The 17,208-nt window shown below is 39.9% G+C and overlaps 3 protein-coding genes across 5 annotated transcripts; 1 reads left to right on the top strand and 2 right to left on the bottom strand.

Moving 5' to 3' along the window:
- Positions 1-1,198: 1,198 nt before the first annotated feature.
- On the bottom strand, positions 1,199-9,123 carry acad8 (acyl-CoA dehydrogenase family, member 8). Its single transcript, XM_052077531.1, has 11 exons — positions 8,967-9,123; positions 7,398-7,498; positions 6,951-7,120; positions 6,154-6,263; positions 5,999-6,075; positions 4,541-4,678; positions 4,299-4,434; positions 2,970-3,067; positions 2,738-2,890; positions 1,720-1,822; positions 1,199-1,640 (listed from the first exon to the last, which is right to left on the bottom strand). Exons 1-11 carry the CDS (start codon positions 9,079-9,081, stop codon positions 1,585-1,587), a joined length of 1,257 nt encoding a protein of 418 aa, XP_051933491.1. The 5' UTR covers positions 9,082-9,123; the 3' UTR covers positions 1,199-1,584.
- A 244-nt stretch (positions 9,124-9,367) lies between these two features.
- thyn1 (thymocyte nuclear protein 1) lies at positions 9,368-12,271 on the top strand. 2 transcript variants are annotated; one of them, XM_052077555.1, is made up of 8 exons: positions 9,368-9,489; positions 10,035-10,086; positions 10,159-10,322; positions 10,384-10,452; positions 10,876-10,968; positions 11,052-11,147; positions 11,891-12,041; positions 12,114-12,271. In XM_052077555.1, the coding sequence occupies exons 2-8, from the start codon at positions 10,044-10,046 to the stop codon at positions 12,158-12,160; spliced, it is 663 nt and encodes a 220-aa protein (XP_051933515.1). In that variant the 5' UTR covers positions 9,368-9,489; positions 10,035-10,043; the 3' UTR covers positions 12,161-12,271. The 2 variants fall into 2 exon arrangements, with proteins under 2 accessions (XP_051933515.1, XP_051933516.1); XM_052077556.1 differs by lacking the exon at positions 9,368-9,489 and adding an exon at positions 9,548-9,569.
- A 7-nt stretch (positions 12,272-12,278) lies between these two features.
- On the bottom strand, positions 12,279-16,929 carry LOC127608461 (vacuolar protein sorting-associated protein 26B-like). 2 transcript variants are annotated; one of them, XM_052077539.1, is made up of 7 exons: positions 16,740-16,929; positions 16,278-16,508; positions 15,050-15,206; positions 14,693-14,857; positions 14,402-14,577; positions 13,430-13,572; positions 12,279-12,941 (listed from the first exon to the last, which is right to left on the bottom strand). In XM_052077539.1, exons 2-7 carry the CDS (start codon positions 16,498-16,500, stop codon positions 12,768-12,770), a joined length of 1,038 nt encoding a protein of 345 aa, XP_051933499.1. In that variant the 5' UTR covers positions 16,501-16,508; positions 16,740-16,929; the 3' UTR covers positions 12,279-12,767. The 2 variants fall into 2 exon arrangements, with proteins under 2 accessions (XP_051933499.1, XP_051933500.1); XM_052077540.1 differs by having other exon boundaries at positions 16,278-16,929.
- Between the last annotated feature and the right edge of the window lie 279 nt (positions 16,930-17,208).

Here is a 17,208-nt window from a genome sequence, read left to right as displayed (position 1 = left end):
CGGTCAGTGTAACTCAGATTGAGAGTCACTTTCGGACTTTTGTTAATGTGAGGTTTCCAAGGAAATTTAAATTAAGTCCTCAAAATTTGTTTTCATACACTTTCTATTTGAACGTCATTAATGTTTTCTATTTGAACGTCATTAATGTTAAACGTCATAAAGGTAATTTCGCAAGAATTCAGTGATATTAGCTTTCAGTTTAATGCTGGTCAAGGCCATCCACTTTTTCAGTACACTTGGCTGATTATTCACAGTAGCGATCAGCCCATTATAATTATCACTGTAGAAAATAGTGGCGTCATCTCCAAAAAGAATGAATATTAATATTTGGGATACATTAAAGATGTCATTGATATACTTTGTATCCATTTAAAAAATATTTGGCCATAGCACGGACCCCTGGGCAATCCCACAAGGTTTTGATTTTTTAAAAATGTATCCTGCCCCATTTGACACACTTCTATCGTTTACCAAACTTTTTAACTACAATTCAGCACCACATTGAATTCCATCATTTTCGAGCTTGTTACATAGGATCGAATGATTGCACCAAACCTTATTTAAGATCAACAAAAATTCCAACAGCAAATGTTTTTTGATCAAGTGCATTTGTAATTTCATTTTTTTGCCATTCAAGAACGTCATGGAGTTGTGAATTTGTACTAACCTTCATTTATTATTTGATGCTTATCCAGAAACTTCTCAAGTCGAAAAGTGAAAATGTATTTGACTGCAGTTCCTTCATCTTCAATTGGGAGGATTACAAATTTGTATTGTTACTACTCTTATCGTGTGTGTGGTCCTCTGCCAAAGCTGACGTCTGTTGTAGCACCAAGACTGACAGAGGAGAGGCAGTACTGTGTCATGGCATTCAGACTTCCCAACAAAAAGAAAAGTAAAAAAAAAAAAAAGATCGAGAAGAAGTAAGGTTAACTGTTAGCTTGTCTGGTAACATTTGCATCTGTTGTTTTGCATCTGCATCTTGAACAATTATGCCACTATTTGCACCGGGCAACTTTCTGTTGCTTCCTAGTTTGCTGTCATTCCTTCGTTCGTCCAACTTTCAATGTTGACCACACAAATAATGATTTGCCATCCAAATTATTGAGCAGGTTTAACATCTGTAGCTTGGATGCAGCGCGTCGCTGACCACATCATTCAGTGAAAATTAGGATTTCTCTTATCATAGACTGAGAACTTATTTGATTTGATTTTGATTTGACTTTTTATTTGGAGTGTTTCTATCAAATACCGTATATCTCTTTACCTACAGAATGTACAAATTGTATTGCAATTCATGAACAGAAAAGAAACAATTAAAAAGACTGGACAAGGCCATTTGAAGACAAATGAGGTAACAGTAATGTGATACAAACACATTAGGCACCCTAATCCCCGGGATGCCAAAATACGACAGTAACAGAAATCCACTGCAAAGTGACAACACTTGTTCCATTAGATCGATAGATTCATCAGAGAATATCATCTTTTTGCAAATCGATGGTTCCGGTTCGACCCCACCCTCAAAAGCTCCTGGGCCTTTCCAAAGTACTAGCATGGCAATTTGTGTTCCAAGGACTCTTATCAGGTCTCTGTCAGAAGACTTCGTGAGATGATCATCCTCATCACCTCATTGGTTCCTGTGGACAAATGCACAATTGGGTGTGAGGGAGCACCGGGAACATCAGCGGCATCAATGCTGACGCAATGCCTTCTGACCTTCTAAGATCTGATGCACGCGGATGTCACGCACAAACTGCTGCACGGCGTAGTCCTTCAGGTAACCGTAGCCGCCGTGCATCTGGAGAGCTTGGTTGCAGATCTGAGCGGGTACAGAGGAATGATAAAATGACGACCGGAACATGACACTAATAATTGCTACAGCTACGTTGGAATAGCAAAATACATCTGTAGTAATCTACACACAAGATGAGTTTTTTTTAGAAGCGCCAAATATATTTTCAACGTTTATGGGTAATTTTGGGCTGCTAAGTCCAAAAATGTCATCTGTTCCTTTAAATTGCCTCTAGTTTTTGAAATGTTGACATTTTTGGCATTTCTAATTGATGTGCTTTGACAGTTTACTTTGTGACTAAAAGTAGATCTTGGATTTGATTAAAGCTTAGTTTTCAATTTTTGCTTAATTTTCACGCGAAACATGATTTGCATCTAGAAAGCTCCCTGCGATAACGATTGCCGTATTTTACAATATCGCATCGAAAAATGAAAGACTACTGTATGGACACGCTTAAAAAGACAGCCCCATTAAAGTTGATGCATAAACAGAATACCTTGAATATTCTAAGCACTTTTTTAAACCAAATATATGGAATAACACAAAAAGGAATCATTTTCGGATTCAGTGACATCAAAATACATCCAACCCTCAGATTTTTTTGGGCACCAAAATGTGTCTTGACTATGATAATGATCTCTGTTATGCACAGCATATTATTACAGTAGTTTATTTTTTTGTAACATTATTAGATAAGTATTCACTGTGAACTAATCCAGATGATGTAAATGGCACAGTTGCATACAGTTGTTTTTGTATGATGGCGGCTATAAAGTGTTGGTATTAAAAGGTGAGTCAAGTTGGGTCGGACCCAAAAAAAAAGGTATTTGTGAATTTACCTTTCACTGACAATAACAGATTCTGATCCTGGGTAGGTCCCCACTGAAGGTCCGGGTACCAAATGCACAGCCCGCCACTAATTCGGATCCACTATGTACTCACGTTGAAGCAGTGGTCGGTGGCAAAGAGCTTGGCCATAGAGCACAGCTGCACGGCATCCGCTCGCTCCTCCTGAAGCGCCACGGCAGCCTGGCGTACCAAAAGTCGAGACGCCACCAAATCGGTGGCCATCTCTGCCAATTTGAACTGAAGGAACTGCACATACACGCAGAGTGTGTTCAAATCAGTGTTAACATACATGTTGACAAAAACAGGCCGTTCAAGGGCTTCTGACCTGGTTGTTGGAGAGACTCTCCCCAAACTGCTTCCGTACCAACAGGTGGTCCCTCGCCAGCTGGATGGAGGCATGGGCCGCGCCCAGAGAACATGAAGCTGTTCAAAGGTACATTTCATGTTCATACTGAGTGCCAACAATGTTGACACTGAGCTCAGAATCCACCCTGGGTTATGGTTAAAACATTCATTTTAAATTTTAAAAACTATGGAAGTTCAAGTACCACAGCAAAGTTGGTTTATGTCAATTGAAACTTTCTTGAAAAATAATTTGAGGAAAATATGTGATTAAACTGGCTATTTGACAATTAAAAAACTTTTACTGAGGAAAAAAGTCCTAATTCTACGAGGAAAATGTCATGATACAAAAAAACTTGTAATTGTTCTGAAACGGATTCTGACGTAGTACAAAATAAATGGTCATTTTAGAATAATTTCAAAATATAACCAGAAATACTGTAGGTCAACATTTTTTTAGACTAAAGTAGCAAGAAAAAAAATGTATGTAATATTAGGCAAAAAAAGTTCCAATACTTAAAGAATAAAAGTGTAAAACTCAGAGAAACTTTAAATTTGAAATTTTTAAATACTACAGTAATAAAGGTGGTAGACACTGGTGGGAAAAACAATCAAAATTGTGTCAGAATAAATTAAATATTTTAAGAATACATCCATAATCGTATGAGAGATGAGTCATAATATAATTGTCATGAAACTCATTTGTATTTCACCCAAAAAAGTCATTTCGCAGGAATTCAGTGATATTTGCATCAGTTTAATGATGGTGGTTTGCAAAATACCATTAGAATGCAGAACTGCGCATATACAGTAGTGCGTATAAAAAATAAATGCGACAACCTATTTGCCTCACAATGGAGAACATTTGCAATTTATAGCAGGGATTTTTTTTGAAGGGAAGAAAGTAGAAAAAATTATGAAAAGTTTACACACCCAGGTTCAAATGCCAGGTTTTGCGATACCAGAAAAAAAATGAGACCAAGACAAATGCAAAAGTTACTTCATTTTCATCTGATTAAAGAAAAAAAATAATCTTTCAGATTAACGTCAACGTCAAACTCATGTTAATTTGAAGTAAGCACAGGTGTTCTAGAGTGCCTCAGAGTAACCCTAAATACATTTTAGCGCTTCTAGTAGGCGTCTCCTGACTTATTTATTTGCTTTCAAAGCAAACGCCTCAAGTTTTTGTTCTCTCACTGACTTTGAATTTGGACCTGTTCAGAAGTCCCCGCAACTTCACTGGCAATCAAAGAGGGGTGTGTAAACTTTTTGCTGTCACTGTAGATGAGCTTAATCGGCAGTATGAACTCACCAATATTAATTCTGCCTCCGTTCAGTCCTTTCATGGCAATTGTGAAGCCTTGACCTTCAACTCCCAGCAGGTTGCTCGCAGGAACGGCGCAGTCCTCAAATATGACTGCCCTGGTGGGCTGCGAGTTCCAGCCCACCTGAAGGAACACAACCGAGTCAGCGAGTCCACACTGAACTGTCTGTGATTCCCCTCTGACATCTAGTGGTCTCCGGCAGCTCAAGATAAAATAACAATTGCGGTACCTTTTGTTCTTTTTTGCCAAAACTGAGACCCGGTGTTCCCTTTTCCACTAACAGACACGAGATGCCTTTCGGACCTTTGGCTCCTGTGCGACACATGACAACGTAAATGTCAGACTCGCCACCTCCGCTGATGAAGGCCTGGAATCACACAGGAGGGAGAGGTGGTAAGACACTTAAAGGTCAAGTGTGAAGTAGACTTGGCCAACCATCTTTTGAGTAATACTTTGGGCGAATACTATTTTAAGCAAAACTTCATATTTTTTTAAGCTAACCCTCACAGGTTCATAGCTAAACTCAAAGCAACGAAAATGCTTTTGTTCTGCATTTTTTTTTCCAAGTCAAGTCAACTGTATTGTCAAATATGCTCTATGTCAGGGGTGTCAAACTCATTTTAGTCGCAAGTCAATTTGGAGTTATGTATTCCCTCGGAGGGCTTTCATGATAGTGATAACACAAAAGTATTATTTTTACACAACAAATTAATAGACTGCTGGTTTTGAAATCAGTCAAGTCGATTAAAATAGTTTGTTCAAGTGAAGGAAAACAGGGTAACAAAACGATCGCAAAATCTCTATGTTATTTATTACACATAAGAATTTGACATTTCGATGCAGATTTTAGCAAGTTGACACACATGATTTGCTTTCACGGGCCACATAAAATGACCTGGCGGGCCAGATCTGGACCCGGGCCTTAACTTTGACACATGTGCTCTATGTGAAACATACAGCACCTATGAAATTTCATCCACAGTGCAAACACATCCCCTGTCAGCCATTGTACTGCATTGTTGATTGTCTTGTTAACTGCTTTTTTCTATTGTTACCGAGTTATTCTGCGATGCACTGTTCACATTCAAGCAATTTGTTTGAGTGGCAAAAGAATAGGGCCCGTAAAAGGACCAGAACATTGGAACGATACAGTTTCGCTCTTGCAAAGAGCATTCATTTCACGCCGGTGTCGACGAGCATTCTTTGTTACGAGTACCTAAAAGATGTTTTCTAAACCGGATTTGCAAAAAAAAAAAAAAAAGTAGGTGTGATAAGTTAATCCTTTTAAAACTGGTCACAATAAGTCAATTTTTCACATTTGGAAGTATTTTATTGTTTTGTTTTTAATCACCCATTAGAAATAAGGCAATTAGAAATTGGAATTAATCTGTTCCACGAGTAAATTCACCATAATTTACGTGTTGTTTTTTTCTCCCCTAACATTCAGTTTCTCGCTCTCTCTCTCTCTCTCGCTCTCTTGCTCGCTCTCTCTCTCTCTCTCTTTCCCTCTCTCTCTCTCCATCTCTCTCCAAGTGTTTAAAAAATGAAACTACTAATTTTAAAACTTGTTAAATTAAGTTGGGAAACACTATTCTGGAAAAAAAGAGCGACCCTAAAATGTTTGGGGTTTTTTTTTCCTCGTCTAATGCGGGCACAGCATGGTGTCAGAATGTCATGGAAGCTTTACCTTGGAGCCATTCAAGATGTAATGGTCACCTTGGCGCTGTGCACTCGTCAGGAGCGACGCGGCATCACTCCCGCTGCCTGAAATCAACGAGGACACATTCAAGTCATGGAGTCATGGTGCTGTATTAGTTCGAAGTTGTATTGTAGGTAACAGACCGGGTTCTGTCAGGCAATAGGAGGCAAACTTCTCCATGGAACACAGTTGAGGACAAAATGTTTGCCTCTGCTCCTCGTCGCCAAAGCTGTCAATCATCCAGGCGCACATGCTGCATGCAAAGTACATGTTAGGGCCAGCTGTCCATTTTAACGACATCCAACACAAAAGCGATATCAATAACTGGGCCTTTGCCAAGATAAAAATGCTCACTTTTGATTGAAATCTGTCAGAATGTATTAATGCATCGGGATGTTTATTGTTGTTCATGTAGCTTGCGTCATGAGAACTGTTTCGAATAAGCAAGATTATTTCATTGTTTTATTTACTAAATATGGATTTTGTTTGATTCCTTTTCATATACAGTACTATTCATGCGGTTTGAGAATTTTTTTATTGAGCAATTTTGTAGGCTGCTATTATAAATGTAATTTTCAATTGAATTTTTTATTTTTATAGCGATGATAATCCCTCTTGCTGCGGAATCAATTGTGTTGCAGACCACGCAGAGAACCACATGACCGGCGTGCAAGGAAATACTAATGTGGTGATCGTAGGGGGGAATAGACCATTGCAAAATTATTGATATTTCTAATTTAGCTATTCATGTTTGATTAAATGGACATTGTGTGAGTGTGTGTATTACATTGTATATAAAGGTTAAAGAAGAGGGGAAAAAATGACATGCTTATTCGTATGAAGGACGTTTTATGATACACTGTTGGTGTGTTTTAGTTGCGGCTCTGACTACATCGTACATGTTGTACAGTGACAAGTCACTGTTTTGAATGAAACATACTTATGAATACTGATGTAGGCAGTGGTGCTGACGCATCCGGTGGACAAAGCCTCGAAGATGACAGATGTGTCCAGGCGAGACAGACCAGAACCCCCGACGTCTGGCTGAACATAGATGCCCCCGAAGCCCAGCTGGGCCGCCTTGCGCATGGTCTCCACTGGGAACGTTTCCTTATGGTAAAAGCAGACGGCGATAAACTAGCTTAATTTAGCGTAGTTGTCTAGAAAGGGAGCATATACTGTAGATCTAATGCATTATTTTTATTATTATTAGGCAGCCTTTACGTGCTGCTGCTTTGGTTCGGAACCGAGTTGAAATTGCCTCAGCAGTTACTGTGCAGACATGGTTTCTACTGTATGAAGTGAGATCATTTCAGTTAATACCTTTATTTTGGGAAAAGTGTGGCATTTATTTCAGGAGATTTTTATTTACGGGTGTTTAACCAACCTTCTGGTCCCACTCCGCCATATGCGGAGCCATTTCATTGGCTGCAAAGTCAAAGGCCACTTTCTGGAACTCCTTCTGTTCATCTGTGAGACCGTGAGATGCTGGAATAATAACAATACATAATACAAATTAGTTGCAATATTTAGCACGGCAAGGCGATTCATAAAAAAACAAAGAAATAAAATAAATGTAAGTTCCATACATGCAGAGATTTTGTGTAGTCACGTAATGGTCTTTCCGAGTTTGATTGATGAAATGGAGTCAAACATTGCAAGTATCAAATTCAGAAAATTATCATGTGACGCACTGTAACAAGGAGTCGCTGACAAAACACACAAGCAATAATACATAAACAAGAATTCAGCAGTATAACAGAGTAATAGAGATAATTCTTTAAAAAAATGACTCAAGCAAAGTTAAAAAATGTGATGTACTGCATTTAAACTGAACTACCGGTAGTTCAGTAAAAAATTATGGAGTAAATGTGGCTTGTAACGACTCACCTCCTCTGTTAAATTCGTTGTTATTATTTATTATTAACAATAGTTAATTGACAAACTCTTAACTACTTGAGATGTAACAGCATATGATTTCAATTTCTTTTAAAACCTGGTTGTGTTTTTATCATACTGAAAATGTTGCACTTTTCGGTCCGTTTTATTTTAATAATAATGAATCCGTTTTATATAGTGCTTTACAATGGGTATATATTTCATTCACTCGCACATTCATGCTCTGTTGGTGGGAAACTACATTCTGCAGGCACAGATGTCCTGCTGCAGGCTGAAGGAAGCGGGACTGCCAAGATGCGCCGACAGCACCTCCGCCCACCAATTGACACCGGTGAGAGTGTCACTGGAGGTAATGTGGCTGAACTCTCTCGGCCAAGGACGCGACACATGGCTCCAACAGAGCATGATTCCAAAAGCCAGTTCTTTGGTTACTGGACAATCTGCTCTACCTTCTGAGCCACGGCCGCCTTATTTTTAAGTTGGTTTGTATGACTTAAATATTGGTAATGAAATCGTAAATCAAACATTTTTGGAAATATGTTCTGTGTGCCCCCACTAGCCTAAACGTACTGTCTTCTGATTAATCTTGCGTTCATGGAATAAAAACTAAGCAGATGAGTCCACACGTTCTCAGACATCTGAGGGACTTGACTCGGCTGACATTTTATGCAATACCGCCACCGGTTGTCGAATCTGACGTCAAGCGACCACCGGCTGGAAGTGCCACTGTCACTTGGGCAAACTGGGGGGAATTCTTTTTATCGGGGGAAGGACATAAAAAAGAGAAAGAAAATGGGGGCGATATCAGTGAGGGGTGTATGGCTCTCTGACGAATGAAGGAAGGAGCGCCTCTTGCCAATGACGTTTAAGCTAAAAGTACATTTAAAAATGGCCAAACTGCATTCAGACGTCCCACATTAAAACAGGTCTTAATCGTTGCATAGAAAGTTTTTTGTAAACTCATGTGAAACCAGCCTTGCTTTCTACCATCGGTACACAAGAGTATTTTAATGACGATCGTGACTAAACGTATACGTGCTGTTGTGCGCTGACTTACGATCGATACATGAAGCTACCCCTCGTCTCTGTGCACTTCTACCAGCGAAAAAACGGTGTCTCCTGCAGATATTCGCAGTCAGCCGGGCGACTCTTAATACTCCGCCAGCCGCCATGTTTGTTTTTTCCCCCAATAAACCACATGTGCCGATAGTGCTGATGGGATATGTAGTTCTGGAACAACATCGAACTCGCCGGTGATTTAATGTTAGTATTAATTTTAAATATATTTTTATCTTTATTTTTATTTTGTATCTTCTTATTTTACAGTTACTTGGCACACACTTTACATTGGTTAGTAACGTGCGGATTTTTTCAACACTGTTTATTGAACAAGTCAGGATACAATTCTCAGTAAACAGAAAACAAAACGGGCACGTTATTAATACATGCACATATTACAAACATTTAAAGCAGTGGCATGCGGGTGAGGAAACCAGGACTGCTTCTAGTGACGTCACGCTTTCCGGATTGGCGCCGGTTTCAATGGCCGCTTGTTGATGTGACACACGGCTGACTTTAAGGTATGGTTACCACTCTTGAACTCCTCTATGGACTTAATCAACCTACAACAGATCAACTTTAAACCTAATAAGCATTAATAGTATGTCTTATAGTTTGCCTGGACGCGTTTTTGATTGTTGAAACTAAAACTAATGAAGGAAAAGCACGTTTCTTCATTTTTCAAAAAATGGACGGATTGCCAAACGCTAATTTGGGATTTACGCATTAGAGCAAGATTACACGAGTTGTATTGTTGAAGTAATACTTAACTGATACTACTAATATACTCCGATACCAATGTTGATAAACGTTGAGGTCGCTCTCCACTTGGGCATGTCAATACTTTAAAATGGTGTTTGAGCACATCTATAATGCAGAGGAACTATTACTCATAAAGCCTGAAAAGTTGAACTCATAATTAAAAATAAAACCGTCAGACATCTTCCATTTAATAGCACCAGGTTAAAAAAAAGTCTTTGTTGCCCTTTTCTGCACTAAATGTTGAGTGTATGCTGATGAAATTGGTGGTTAAAGTCTATGTAAGAGTACAGGATTTTACTTGCAGAGAAAAGCAATGCCTCCAAAGAAGAAAGTGAGAAAAAGAACATTAAACTCAAGTAGGTTGAAGCAATTTGTCAAGTACATCCTTTTTGTCTGGTTTGTTTAAAAGTACAACATGTGTAACACAGATGGAGACGCTGACAACGAGGTTGATTCTTCTCCGAAGCCAAGCCTCAAGAGGAAGGCTTCATCTTCAGTGGAGCCTTTGGAGGGGACGAGCGCCACGCAGTATTGTCGCTGGCTCATGAAGTCTGAGCCAGAGAGCCGCTTTGAGAATGGCATTGACGTCAAGGTACAGTGTCAAATGACTCAGGTATGTGATTGTAAACATCTCATCATTGTTAAATTTACAGTTTGGAATTGAGGATCTAAAGACTTTGCCTAATCAGACCAGCTGCTGGGACGGTGTCCGCAACTATCAGGTAGAGCTGCAAAAAAGCGACTTTTGTCATCAAAGTAGGGCTGCAACTAATGATTATTTTAATGATCGATTAATTTGTCATTTATTTTTTCAATGAATCCATGAACCGGATTAAAAAAAACAACAACATTGTTCTAAAATTTCCATCCCTTAATTACCATCAAAAGAACTGGACATAATTTCAAATTGGCAGTTGCTGCATGAACATACCAGAGCTCTTCAAGTAATAAATTATGATTTAAAACATTAAAATAGAGATCAAATTACAATAGGCTAAGGACCAACACACAAAAAAATCGACAGTAGATACTGGGAGTATCGATTCATTGTTGCAGCCCTACATCGAAAGATTAATTTACAGTTTGTATGACGCTACATAAAAAGATGTCACTGCTATCACACAGTCTTGCTCTATCTTGCTCAGGCACGTAACTTCATGTGTCAAATGAAAGAGGGCCAGTTGGCTTTCTTCTACCACAGCAACTGCAAGGAACCTGGCATAGTAGGAATCATGAAAGTAAGATCCCAAGCTAGGATGTATATCACTGTACTTACTGTCATGTTTAATTAATGAGCGGCGATTCTTTTCCCTTTGTCCAGATAGTGAAGGAATCATATGTGGACCACACGCAGTTTGACAAGAAAGACGTTCATTATGACCCTCGCAGCAAGCCAGAGAAGCCCACATGGAGCATGGTAAGAGGACATGCAAAGAGACAGTGTTTGGAAATAATAATAAACATAAAAAAGAATTCTAAACTTGAGAAGATATTACATCCTCTCTGTGATTTTGAGAGGAACCCCCCCCCCCCTTAATGTTCTAATATACACATTGTTGTACTTCTTCAAAGTGAGTCCTGCAAGGGTTAAACAAACTGATCTTTGATTTTTTTAATTTATTTTTTGTTCCTTTGGATGGTACTACATATTATATATGAACAGCGAACCCTCCTTTATCAATGAATAATGTCAATTATAATTCATGTAATCAGATATGGATGTCTCAGTATTTTAATCCATCTCTGGGGGGGGCTATTTTGCCACTTGCTGTCGGCTAAAAATGCCATCAGTTAGTCTGTGCTCAAGTAACGACCAATCACAGCTCAGCTTACGAACGCCACGTGACCAAATTCCGAAAACAGGTGAGCCCTGATTGATCCTTACCTGAGGAACTGTGATTGTCATTGTGAGTAAACAGCTAGTGGCAAAATGACTGATTGATTTCCCCCCTTAATAATGGCTCCTGGGGATTTTTGTTGTTGTTTTCAGTTTAAAGACTCACTCCTAAAAATGAATGAAAACATTCTGAATGAATACCTACCCATCATTCAATGCTCCATCACCCGCATGGGTATCAAGACAAGAACAAGTCCGAATGCAAATGGAATGAGGGTGAAAAGTGAAGGTGGGATGATGCTGATGGTCTTCCTGGCTCATAGGTGGACATCCAGTACCAAAGAATGTTGAAGCGGTTTCTTCCTCTGTCTGAGCTCAAAGAGTACCACCTGCAACATCGGACCAATGGGGGCCCTCTTAAGGACATCATGCTCTTCACCAGACACAGGCTATCAGTGCAGCCTCTAACCACTGGTAATTGATTAGATCATTTAAAATGTAGCATCGGCGTCGTTAAACACACACTTTTATTTATCATCCCTGCAGAGGAATTTGACTTTGTTCTGAGCTTGGAGGACCAAGAACCGCTGTGACTGTGCTGGGCTGAAATCTGTCTCTTTAGTTTATGTAGTAGATCATCGTAATATGTGTTTGTTGTAAAATGTTTGGGGTGATGAGACTAACAATACTACAATGAAAAATAAGTGTGACTTTTTTTTTTCTCATTTGGCATCAATTTATTTGTCAATTTGGGGACAATGAATCAGTCATAAGCGCTTTGCAAAAAGATCTAAATAGCTCTAACTTAACTCTTCTCTGCTTTAAAAGACATAAATTCATGTGTAGAGGCAGGAAGACACTTGCATGTGTCTAACCAAACTAAACACTGTGGCAGGCAAATAATACTGCCGGAATGCTGACTTGAACCGCTCTTATTTACACATCCACACTCCTCGGACAACACCTGCTTGCATTTCACATTTCGGAGTTCTTCATAATTGGAATGTTGCTTGTTCAAAGTTCGAAATTAGTTCGCCATTAAACCATTAAGTACACACTGAATGGCGTTAGCGTGAAAGTCCCAGGAATTATAATAGCTGATTTACTTTGATTTCTGTCGAGAAACAAAAAACAACAAAGCAAGGAGGAATAAATCTAGTCCAGTCTCCCTTAGTCCTCTTCCCTGGGACGGACGTGGCCTCACGGAGACCCCCGGTCCAGTCGAAGGCGAGGCTCATATCCGTTGTCCTCCTTGGCACACTGCTCCAATGCACTCTCCGAGGCAGCCGAGCCCTCGTAGCGCTGGGAGGCGATGGCGGCCTGGTGGGACATGCTCTTCCTCACCACGTCGCCTTTCCGCCATAGTGTAATTTCCTGGGAATACAAGGGGAACGTTGGTACATACTGATGGTGGAGTGTAGGAATTGGCAACCTGCGGCTCTTAAATTCTTCTGCTGGATTTTTAATTTGGTCAATTCGTGCTCTTGTAACATTAAAACTATTTTTGTTTTTTGCTCAAATTAACTTGAGGTTGCCTTTGTACAAATAGAGGCCTCTCCCGTAATAGATGCTTCCCCTCAGCTGTGAGATATAGCTGCCAATTTCAGTGCACGACTCAGTGATGATCTGGCGTCAGCGTCTTCTCCGTAGGAGGGACTGCACATGTGCTGTGTGATATATAAATAGATAAATAACGCGCTAAATTCTGTGACCCAGTTGCCTGGTGAGGCAAGCAAAGTGTTGATCTTAGCTCTTGATGATCACATGGCCAAAACATTCTCCTCATTTGTCAGGGTTGGGGGGCAAAACAGAAACACCTGGCTTGAAGATACTGTAGATACAAGATAAGTACATATGGCCACCTGCTGTTTAAAGTAGCGTCTCTCCTCCTCGTCGATCAGCACCAGATTTAGGTAGTAGCGCACCGAGAACTTCTTGTTGATGTCTCGCATCGTGGGAGTCAGGTCATAGCCAGCCAGGAAGAGCCGGATGGGGATGGACTCGCCTAAAAAGACACACAATTTGAATACAGTATCCATCACACTTAACTGATACAATAAAATCTGTAAATGTGAATGGCCCTTAATTTGAACAATCTGAGGTTCAATATGATGTGAAACGATACCTTAAAAGTCACGCAACATTTGAGCAGTTTAACTTCACTCTGTATTCGGGCTATTTTAAAGTTTGCCCATTTGATTACTTTTTTAGAATTTGTTTGTGACTACATTACACCATAGGTCGAGTGTGCAAAACCGGTCCTTGAGCGGCACTATCCTGCACATGATTTTTTTTTATTTTAACCGATACTCCGTCATCCCCAAAAACAAAGACGAAAGCAATAACGGTATTGCCTTGTCGCCGGTTGATGAGAACATGGTGCCAAGGAAACTTGAAGAAAGTTGAGGAGCTTCATTTACACAAAAGTAATACAGTATTTAGTAACCCTTTTAGGTGATTTGTCAATTCCTCCTAGATTTGTTGTGGCATTTGGTCTCTTTGGATTGTAATGCACTCAAGGTTTCTTTGCATTGATTTTTGCATCTGACAAAACAATATTTACATTATTCCCAGGTAAATTCACATGGAATATTTACAAAACTCCTGGGCAGAAAATGTCTACCCTTTTGCAATGCTTGTAAAACCATTGCACTATTAATGAAGAATTCATAAAAGCTTCATGCTGGGGCAGTTTGAAAAGCCTTGAAAAATCTGAAAACAGACTTAAATTGAAATAAATGTTCCATTGTATTTCATTTTAATAATCACAACACCCATAATAATAATAATAATAATAATAATAATAGTGAGTGAAACTATTTGGGTTTGTTTACCCCTGACTGGTGCTCCGTCCATAATCTCATACTTGGCGATGGTGTCGTTTTCGTGGTACACACTGGGGCCCGTTCCGGTCGTCTCCCGCTTAATAATGTCTATCTCCATGTGCTTTATTTTAATCCTCACCAGCAGGAAGTAGATTTTCCCCACAATGACGTCTTTCAGGTGGTATCTGTTACAGGGAGAAGTAGTAGTATGCAACCACACAATAAAAGGTAATCCGATTTAAGAACTGTTACTCAAATTCTACCTGTACAAAGCCAATCAAGAGGTCTTAATTGCCTTACTTGGACTTATTGTACTCAAACTCAATGTGGAGACAGTCCTCGATGCCGACTTCCATTTTAATGGAGGAGTTGAGTTCGGGATAAGTGCTCAGTGTATGCACCACAATGTCCAACTCTTTGCTGATGTCGTTAAGTCTTCGGATCACAGTCGCACGCAGGAAGTACCTGCACAGAAGGTGTATGTCGGGATGGGCTACTTAAATGATGGAGGGGGCCATAATCTTTCATCAGTGCTACTCGGGGCCACACACAACCATGCCCTTCCTAATCAGATGTACTATATGACAAAAATACCATTAAATATAGACAAAATATGTGCAAAATACAGGCAGGGCACAAGGGTGTGTGGCCGTTTACCTGAGTTTGACATTCTGGCCCGTGTAGGACTCGTACGGCTTTTCCACATGAGTGAACTCAAAGTCGAACGTCTGCGACTGGGTCATCTCACCGGGCCTCGCCAAGTCTTTTACCAGGGACACAAACTCATGGTGGTTCCCTCTGTCGTAATACAGCTCTGAAAACACAAAGTGATCCCTTTGTATTCCTCTTGAAATGCTTGTTTTTGATTAACGCATTTTGGAGCTGAACAAACAGCGATATTTTTTTTAAATCTAAAAAAGAGGTCCTTGCAGAAATGAGAAAATTCAGACCGCAAAGCCAGTTTCATCGGTCGGCACATCATGAGCTGACTCACAAAAAAAGGCTGAAGAGTACATGCTCGAAAAGATACAAAAAGTAATCTATTTTGGCTTGCGGTGGCCATTTTTGGCTGGGTGAAATAGTAGGTAGAATTATACAGTAGTGGGTAGAACAGCATGCAGGGTGGGTCGTACTCGGAGGAGACACGTAATTGTGATGTACAGTGAACACCCGCATATCCACAAATACGCCAATCGAGTTTCTTTTCTTGGAGCATATTCCCGGTTATTTGCTGAAAATCTCATCAATGAGCAGTTTATATGTTCAGTCCAAAGTAATAAAGTTTTCTTTGTCGCTATCTGGTGGAATCTTGGTATTGTCGTTAAAATTCTTAGTTTTACTAAGAATTGGTTACTGTGCGCAAAGGTAAAAAGCTCAGTTCAATTTCTCAATTCATTTTTGAAAAGTGCTCATGCACATGTGTGATCTCATGTCAGTTTGTGCTAACGGGTTATCTAGTACGCAAACGATGACTATTGATGGACCTGTAAATGTGTTTTGTTTTGAGTTCATGACAGTGTGCGTGCTAGAAACATGATGTTGATGCTTTATGATCCTGTTTTAACCGCTATGCCCCCATCTTGTGGCATCTATACAGGTACAACCCCCTTTTGGGAACAACAATTACAGTATTCTCAGGTTTTTGCTGTTTACGGCAAGGTTTGCTAAAAAATAGCGAGGGATCACAGTTTACCTAACCAAGTAGTAGGATAGGGTAGAAGTTGGGCATCTTACCGGATGTGCCATACACGATTTTCTGATTAACTTTTCTCTTTCTATATGTGCTGGATAGATAGATTGATGGGGTGATGTAGGATAAAGCAGCTCCAGGGTGGCTACACAACCGATACATGAGATTGAATGGCAGGATGGATTATTTCTTTACCAATCTGTCCGACAAATTCTATCTTGATGCCCTGGTGCTCCAGCCTCTTTCCGGGGCTCTTGAGTGTGACGTTGACTCTGCCGCTGACGGTCTCTCCGTCGTAGAAGAGGAAATACTTGTCCTTCTTGCCATCCTCCGTCTTGTGCTCTGCTTTCTTCCTCGTCTCTGCGTCGTTGAGCACCACATCGATCTCCGCACTTTGTCCGAAATTGAAGAAGCTCATGTTGTGAGCTTTTTTTTTTTAAACAACGTATACAGTTACAGCACAAGGCCCTGAAGGTTACAATTCCCCCCGCCCGAGGCACGCTCTTTTGATGGACTTATTTGTAATGCAAACACGTTATGTGTCCATGCCCAATTGCGGTAGCGATGGAGTGGAAAACGATAACGGTGCGTGCGGCGCAACAGAAAACAAAATGTCCATCGATTAAAAAAAGCAAGAAGGAAAGGAAAAAGACGTACTTATTGTTTTCTATCCTCAATTTCTCCCCAAATAGATGCTTAGTTTCTGCGTAGTCACGCAAAGCACGCTTGCGACGTGAGTATTTACTATTACATGGTTGTTTTGTTCGGATAAGATAATGTCGCGTTTGTTATCAAATAGTCAGGATGTAAGACATCTGGGTCGACACAACTATTTCCGGGTAAGCGCGGCTACACAATAAGGGCATCAAATGCAATGTTGTTCGCTGACCGGAAAATTTGGCTACACAATAAAAGGGGCATTTTTTGTTCAAAACATGTAAAAAATGGTTCAACCCGTTTACAGAAGGTCCACGGTTTACCGTTTTTATATAAAATCAGTTCCACCAGCCAATTAAATTATTATTTTATCTGAAGGAAATAAGAATATCCACTCATTTTCCAAAACATTTATTTTCACGTGGGGCGTAGTTGTGATGGATAACTGTTTTAAAACTAGAATTTATCC

Source organism: Hippocampus zosterae, chromosome 10 (assembly GCF_025434085.1).
Source record: "Hippocampus zosterae strain Florida chromosome 10, ASM2543408v3, whole genome shotgun sequence".
Taxonomy (NCBI): Eukaryota; Metazoa; Chordata; class Actinopteri; order Syngnathiformes; family Syngnathidae; genus Hippocampus; species Hippocampus zosterae.
The sequence above is the reverse complement of the archived record's forward strand: the minus strand, read 5'-3'. Positions and strand labels throughout refer to the sequence as shown.

Bases quoted from the DNA above. Each gene is read 5' to 3' on its own strand.
- thyn1 (XM_052077555.1), top strand. From the start codon at position 10,044: ATGCCTCCAAAGAAGAAAGTGAGAAAAAGAACATTAAACTCAA. The intron at 10,087-10,158 runs GTAGGTTGAAGC...TGTGTAACACAG, and splicing joins AAAAAGAACATTAAACTCAA to ATGGAGACGCTGACAACGAG. The intron at 10,453-10,875 runs GTAGAGCTGCAA...TATCTTGCTCAG, and splicing joins ACGGTGTCCGCAACTATCAG to GCACGTAACTTCATGTGTCA.
- LOC127608461 (XM_052077540.1), bottom strand. From the start codon at position 16,500: ATGAGCTTCTTCAATTTCGGACAAAGTGCGGAGATCGATGTGGTGCTC. The intron at 14,858-15,049 runs GTAAACGGCCAC...CCTTCTGTGCAG, and splicing joins GGCCAGAATGTCAAACTCAG to GTACTTCCTGCGTGCGACTG. The intron at 14,578-14,692 runs GTAAGGCAATTA...TCCCTGTAACAG, and splicing joins TTTGAGTACAATAAGTCCAA to ATACCACCTGAAAGACGTCA.
- acad8 (XM_052077531.1), bottom strand. From the start codon at position 9,081: ATGGCGGCTGGCGGAGTATTAAGAGTCGCCCGGCTGACTGCGAATATC. The intron at 7,499-8,966 runs GTAAGTCAGCGC...TTATTATTCCAG, and splicing joins GGTAGCTTCATGTATCGATC to CATCTCACGGTCTCACAGAT. The intron at 6,076-6,153 runs GTCTGTTACCTA...CGTTGATTTCAG, and splicing joins CTATTGCCTGACAGAACCCG to GCAGCGGGAGTGATGCCGCG.